Here is a 7498-nt window from a genome sequence, read left to right on the forward strand (position 1 = left end):
TTTTTCAGATGAAGTAGAAATGACAAATACATGAAAAAATATTCAACATCATTGACCATTTAAGAAATGAAAATTAAAACAAAGCTGAGATCCATCTCACCCCAGAAAGCATGGCTATCATAAAAATTCAACAATAACAAATACTAGCAGAGGTACGAGGAAAAAGGAGCTCTGATACACTGCTGGTGGAGTGTAGACTGGTGAGACCACTGTGGAGGTTCCTCAAAAATCTAGGACTAGAGATTCTATTCAATTCAGTTATTACTTTTCTTGGTGTCATCCCAAAAGAATTAAAAGCATTGTTCCACAGCAACTTATGCACACCTGTGTTTATAGCAGCAGTTTGTGATAGCTAAATCTTGGAAAGAGTCCAAATGCCCATCAAACTGATGAATGGAGGAAGAAGATGTGGGTTGTTCTTTTTGTTTGTTTGGTTTTGTTTTTTACAGTAAAGTACTGCTCTGCCATTTAGGATAAGCTTGTGACATTTCTAGCTAAATGGATGCACCTGAAGGCCACACTCTTGAGTGAAATAAAATGGACAAGTGTAAAAACCACATTGCTTGTCTGGTATGAAAAATAAGGACCAAAACGTTTGATATTGTGAAATAGGAAGAAAATGTTCAAATAGAAAGAAGAACTTGGGAAGTAGAGGCAGAAAGAAAGGAAGGGAAAAGAAAAACTGCTGAAAAAAGAAGGAAAATATGTACAAAGCTTTTGTAAACAAGGAGGGGAAGAGGTATTGAAGGGAGGAGAGGAGAATGGGAAAAAAGAATCAAGTTATATCACATCCAGGTACAAATCTCCTATGGTGAATGTGATCATCATTACACCTAAAATGGACCACTGAGCTTAATTAATTGTTTTAAAGTTTGATTAATTAAAATAAGTTTAATTAATTGAAAAAAGCATTTCGAATAAGAAAGTAACTGAACCACCAAGCTGGGGCAGGCAGTGGAGTGAAAAGGAAGTGTGAGGATTCTGTTGGCGTGTGGCGCCTGTAGGCCCAGGGTATGCTGCTCTTACAGGAGCCCAGGCACCCCACCACAGACAAGGCTTCTTGTAGGAAATGGAAGGCTTTGTGATGCAATTCAGGGTACAGTTCTGTCCTCTGTGAGGTGGACGTGGCAAGGCCTCCTGCGTGGCATCATTAGTCACTAGAACCCTGAGTGCCTACATATAGGGATGGCTGGTCTCGTGCTAACGTGGTTTGGATCATGATGATCCCTCCATTTGCTCCGTGGAATATTGGATACTCCTTATGTACCTATGGCTCCATCTTTATCATTATCCTCCTTATCTGGCAAGTGAAACGGAGTTACCATGGATTGAGATTTGAACCTCAAAGGAGCTGCCACAGGGTAGGGAAACACCATGACCACAACTAAATTAGTTTCAGCCTCAGATAAGCTTTTAAATGCTCACTGTTTCTCCCACCCAGCCCCGATTTTACACTGCACCTTCATTTACCCAGTACAGTATTCTAACTAAGCCAAGAAATTCTCCATTTGGTTTGCATTGAAAGCAAGATGACATAAAGGATAACTTAGAGATCTCAGAAGACCTCCCAGTACAGGGGATTTTTCTAGCTAGTGGACATTGTAAGGCACAGTCCTTGGGTTGATAGAAGCACACGTTCTTTAACCTGTTCCACTTTTTCACCTGTGTCATCCTAAGCTCCCTGCATACCTGGTGAGGATGGGATGTGACAGGAAGATAAAGAATAGAGAGCCTCAAAGTGAATCAGAAATAGGCATGGAAGGGAAATGCTGGGATGGAAAGTGGAATGCAGGTAAAGGAGATGCAGGAGATGTGTATATAATGCGGACACATACATAAAAAGGGAATAGGAAATATGTGTTAACTTTGTCTTATTTTGGATGTGAAAAAAATGACAGCCTAGCTTCACCTTCTGTTTTTTCTTTAAGTGTCACCGAAAAGTCAGGCAAAAGGCAAGAGATGCAGGATCAAGAGGTAAAGTGCCAATTCTCCTCTTACTCCCTTTCGTTGTAGTTGACCTTCCCATTGTTCATGTCCCTCTGGGACCCCAGTGCCAGGAGAACCAGGAGCAGGGAAAGCTCCAGTTCTCCAAATGGATGACTTTCATGAGGGGTTAGGTGGATGGCAAATCAGAATGTGGGAACATCTCAAAATTCTCTGCCATGTTCCCCTGAGATTAAAGAATTCAGGGAGTAAAGCAGGTGTCCCTAACTGTGTCATTTGCTAGTTTTATGACCCTTCAACTTTCAGTTTTATCCATAAAATAGCTATAACATTGACAATCCTCCTTCACATTGTAGTTATGAAGGTCAAATGAAAGCAGTAAAGAACATCACATGTCCATAACATGCCTTAAAGCACTGACTCTGTGTTTTCAGTCTTACTAGGGCAGGATCTTACTAGTTAGCTTACACAGGAAACCTGTAAAATGGCCCTATACTGTGTGACACACTGCCCTGGTTCTTTAAACAGCTGGAAGATGTTCCCAGAAAGAAACAGAGAAGCGGTGGGATCTGCTCTCCATCATGAAAAGGTGATCTCTTTCTCTTTGCAGTCTTGCAGGTCCCAGGCTGGACTGTGATAATTTCTTAGCCGAGACTGGCCTGGGCTGACCTAAGAAAAAGGAGGTAATAGCAGGGAGGGAAATGCACATTGTGGAAGGCTGAGTCACAGACTCAGAAAGATGCCAGAGCCAAAGGGGTTCAGACATCTCAGATAGCAACAGTGACTCAATTCTATGATTTGCTGGGGTCACAGTAGTTCTGCAACTCAGGATCTGGTTAATGCACAATTCAAAGAAAATGCTACTGGATTTCCACTCAGCCTTGATAAAGATTACCCAAGAGAATGGATTTTACATAAAAAGTCACCACTGTCTTATTCTCTGTAAGCTATGCTCTTGCAAGGGCGAATGCCCAGGTCCAGCTGCTCACATTCCTCATCTGGTCTATTTTGAAGGAGGTCAGATCCTGGGAAAACATTCATACAGAAGCCTATCATCTCTCCTTTAAATTTTTCCTTTTTTTTTTTTTTTTATCGGTACCAGGGATTGAACTCACGGCCACACACTTGTAAGGCAGGCACTTATGCCACTGAGCTAAATCCTCAGTCCCTTCTCCTTTAAATTTTAAACAGTAAGGCTGATTTCCAGCAGATTCTAGGTATAGCAGCAGAGAAATTCCATAGTTCTTACAATGCAAAGTTCAGTGTAAATCTAGGATTTACAGGACTTAGGGTGGGCAGTAACAACCCTCATAGCATACTCTTCCAGAGAGATAGGTGCTCCTGATCACTAATAGCTGCCATGTTTCCCTTCCCAGCCAGCAGTGGCTTCCCCAGCAGGAAAGTGTGAGGCAGCTCCTGTGTGCGGATCCTTCCTGTCAAACCTGCAATGCAGCAGCTCTGGAGATTCAGCAATTGCTGGAAGATAAGACGAACCAGATTTCCTCAACTTTATCAGAGCCACTGCAGGGCTCTTCTTGCTTGCAGGTGACATCCATGTCAACTGTGTCTTCTAAGCAGGATCTGAAACCTCATCCTCAGCACTCCAGAGACCTTTCACTGACGTCGGCAATTGCAGCACTATCACAAGTGGAACAAAACTTAACCCAGGCAGTGGCCCAGACAACTAGCGCCATCAGTGTCCAAGAATACTTTGCTGATCATCTGCATCTAGAGCAGGAATTCCAACTGGCAAAAATGCCAGTGGTCCAAGAGAGTAGGGCTCCTCCAAAGCTAGAGGAACCTGTGGTTCCAGAAAATGAGGAGGAGATGGTACAGAACAAACCTACCCTCACGCAGGGAGACCAAAGCCACCATCACCTGAAGTGCCAGGTGTCCTTACCATCACTGAATCTACAATTCCTGGATAACTTGACACATCCCATGAACTTGCATATAGACACAGTCCTCCCTGCCCACTTGCCATTCTTCAGGCCTAAAGTTTTGAGACTTCTTGAGGTACATGTAAAGAAAAGGAATCATTACCAGAGATGGGGTCTCCCCAGGCGTGTGGAGGACTCCCTGAGATATCTTATGCCAGAACCAATATTGTTTAGCAAAATTGGAAAAAATCTACAACTTTCCTCTATTCTGAATAGTACTTCTAAGGTCACTTGTGACAAAATTGGGATCATTGCCCAACACACCTGGGATTCATACATAGAGCCCATTCAGAGTATCTGGGTTTCTGAGTGGTCTCTTATAAAACCAGAACATAAACACCAGTACCAGCAGGTCCAAAACAATGAGACATTGGCCTTGCCCTCTCCAACTGTTGAAGTCTTAGGTGACCTCTGTTTACCACTTGAAGGACAGGCTAATGACTCAGGGAATGAGCTGCATCAGGAAGACAGGCAGCTGTTCTGTGGCCTCCCCTCTCTCCACAGTGAGTCCCTGGCTGCCACTTTCTTGAGCTGTGAAGGCCTCTCCAAGAGCAAGAACATGTTCAAGCCCCCTTTGAAAGAGTCCCTTCTATTCAAGGGGCTCTGTTTCCACCCTTTGCTGCCTAAAACATCACCTGAGATAAGCTCACTCTTTTCTACACCTTCTCCAAATTGTGTGTCTCCAGCTGAATGTCAACAAGCTCACATCAGTGTCCCATCTCTGACGCCAGCTGAATGTGAAACCCTGGAGTGGCACCTGTTGCAGAGGCAGTTCCAGCCTCAGTGGGGCCTGCCAGCGGTCACCCAGAGGTCTCGCCATGCCCACAGTTCTGTGCGGTCTGAGCCATGTGACAGAGCCCAGGCTCCCGAGCCTGTGAACATGTCCTGGCCAGGGAAACCGGTCTCAGTCCTCACCAGGAAACTGCACTTCTTCCCGGAGCATACCCGCAGGCTGCTGGAGTTTCACTTCCAGAAGCAGCTGATTCACCTCCGCTGGGGCCTGCCTGAGATGATCCAGCAGTCCTTCCAGCTGCTCCTGTCCTCTGCTGACCAGAAGACCCTGTCCCGTAGCAGCCCAACCCTACCCAACATGAGTGCCCCCCAACCTACGGGCAAGGGGGATGGTGACCCATTCTCACCTCTACTGGCCCAAGTGTCCATCCCCATGCCACACTTGTTTTCCCAGGCCAAGGCAAAACTTCAGAGCCACATTGACTCCAAATGTGGGCAGATCCACCAGGGCAATGTCCCTTGCCGTGTGTATAGCTCCTGGGAAGGCACAGTTCCTGGGGTCCTAGCAGTGGCTCCCTTCCCCTGCACTCCACAAGGTCAGCCCCTGGCGCTGCAGGCAGCGAGTGACCCTGACCTCCATGACAAAGTTATGCCCAGGATGCCAACAGCCCTTCATCAGCAAAAACAGGCCTCACCAGACACTGGCACTGAACACCCTAAGCTGCACCAAACCCTGTCTCAAGGAGCCATTGAGAAACTGGAGATGACTTTACGGCACAAGTATCTCGCCTTCCTGTCAGGACTGCCTGCTCTTTACTCTGTAGCTCTCTCTGGAGCTATGGCTCCAGCAATCACTAGCTGCTCTGTAGCCGCAGCGATGGTGCCAGGACCTGTGGAAACCCCAAAGGAGCCTCTGACTCAAAAGATCTCACTGGAAGACCCAAGTGGGAGGCTCGGGCCATGCTCTCAAAATGGCAAGACTTGGGCAGACAGTGCAGAAGATTTCCAGCCTGAGGTGCAGGTGAAAGGAAGAACACAGTCAGTGCCTCTGGAGAGCCAGACACGTCCTGGTGTCCCCTACTCATTCAAAACACGTACCTCTAACAAGCTAAACTTCCACCTGAGAAAAAAGGCCCTGGAGATAAAGTTGGGACTTTCCATAAGGGCAGTGGAGGCCAGGAAACTAACTAAAGCCAGGCCAGAGAACAAGTTCTCCCAGGCATCTCTCAGTAGTCTGAACAACCGTGGAAGCACAGTGCTCCAGCAGCCGCCCATCCTGCCAGACTCTTCTCCTGCCCCAGACTCACAGCAGGCCCACCTTAGAGACCACCTGGCCCCTCAGCCGAAGGCTGTGCAGCACAACCCACAGTCCTCTAGACCCAAATCAGCGTCCCCTGCTTCTACCAACTGGCCCTCCAAGATCTCACAGCCTGTTGGGGACATGACTGAGGCCCAGGTGCTTTGTGTTCAGGTGGAGGCCAGTGTAAACCACCCCAGCCTGGAGGAATCCTGGAGCCCTGAGCCTCAAAACCCAGGCAAGGGCTCAGCCCAGATCCCCATACTGGCCGAAAAGAGGGAGGATGTAGGGAAACCTCAAGTACCAGGAGACCTTGGAGAAGGAGATGCAGGGCTTGGTCTCTCTTTGATCAGTGCAGAAAGACACGCTGATGACGCTGATGATGCTGATGAAGATCAGAAGCCAGAAGAGATGCTTCTGGAGACAGAACCCCAAGGCTCCTCGCAACAGACCCACAGCTGTCATCTTGTGGATCCACAGCAATGCAGTTCCCAGGATCACCCTGAGTGTCAGCTCCCAGAGCCACACACAGAGGTCCCTGGGGGGAAAGAACCTGAGCATGACATGCAGAACCATCAGAGCAAGTTAAATGTCCTCCTCAAACCTGCAAAGATCCCTGAGAACTTCCATCCTGCAGTGGCCCGGATTTCACAGGGCCAGCCAACTCAGCATAAGGGCCAAATTTTGAAAGGTCAGGTTTTTCAGAGGCAGGTGATGCCAGCCCATTCTCCCAAGAGGCCCAGCCTTTCAGAGTCTAGCCTGATAAATAAGATGAAATCATCTCTGCCTTGTATTAGTGCCATGAAAAAAGACAAAGGGCGTATGGACCCCATCTTCCCTACACCTGGGAATATGGCCAAAACCAAAAAAGAAAATGTGGAAAAGAGCCTGGTTCTAGCCAAAAGCCCCATGGAGAAAACTAAGACTAAAACGCAGATGAGGCACCCCAAGAGCCAGTCACTCCCCACAGAGAGGTCAGCGGCCCCGGCCTCACCGGAGGTTTTCCATTCCCCCCACAATAACCTCCGGCTCTACTCTCAACTCTGTGGATCTGCCTCCATCCCAGGCCACCCCCGCCACTGTCCCAGGCATTGTCCTAGAGTGACTGGGTTCCCCCATCAGGGTGCCCACCCACCCAAAGAAAACACCCAGAATATCAACTAAGAGTTTCTGGGGTTCCAAATTCTGTCTCCTTTGAAGAGCTCTACTATTGACTTTTCCATTTAAAAAAAAGGAGGGGCAGAGTGGCACCTGAAATACAGTCCATATCTTTAAATAAAGAGCTACCTGTTTCTTCCTTGTCTCCCCTGTACTTTATTCATAGAAGGCCTAAATGAGGCTAAAATGTTGGTCCTGCCCATAGAAGTTTTAACCCATTCATTCAGATGGGTCAGCGTTTCACAGCTTCAGGTCACCCTGGATTGTAAATAAGGGAACGTGATGAGCAAGTTGAAGTACATTAAAGAGAAAGATAGGGAGTGAATTCCAAGCATTTACCATGCACTGCCACCAAATTCTTTTGCATGTCTCATATTCCTAGGGCCAAGGAGACTGGTCACAAAAGAAAAATTCTGAGATGTCCTAG

At 47.2% G+C, this 7498-nt stretch overlaps 1 protein-coding gene across 1 annotated transcript; it reads left to right on the forward strand.

Annotated features, from left to right (window-relative positions):
* Positions 1-1163: 1163 nt before the first annotated feature.
* Spata31f1 (SPATA31 subfamily F member 1) lies at positions 1164-7077 on the forward strand. Its single transcript, XM_063255514.1, has 4 exons — positions 1164-1361; positions 1929-1974; positions 2473-2533; positions 3321-7077. Exons 1-4 carry the CDS (start codon positions 1218-1220, stop codon positions 7075-7077), a joined length of 4008 nt encoding a protein of 1335 aa, XP_063111584.1. The 5' UTR covers positions 1164-1217.
* Positions 7078-7498: the final 421 nt, after the last annotated feature.

The sequence above is a fragment of the Cavia porcellus genome, unplaced genomic scaffold (assembly GCF_034190915.1).
Source record: "Cavia porcellus strain 051 isolate PalLab524CR breed Dunkin Hartley unplaced genomic scaffold, mCavPor4.1 scaffold_1, whole genome shotgun sequence".
NCBI lineage: Eukaryota > Metazoa > Chordata > Mammalia > Rodentia > Caviidae > Cavia > Cavia porcellus.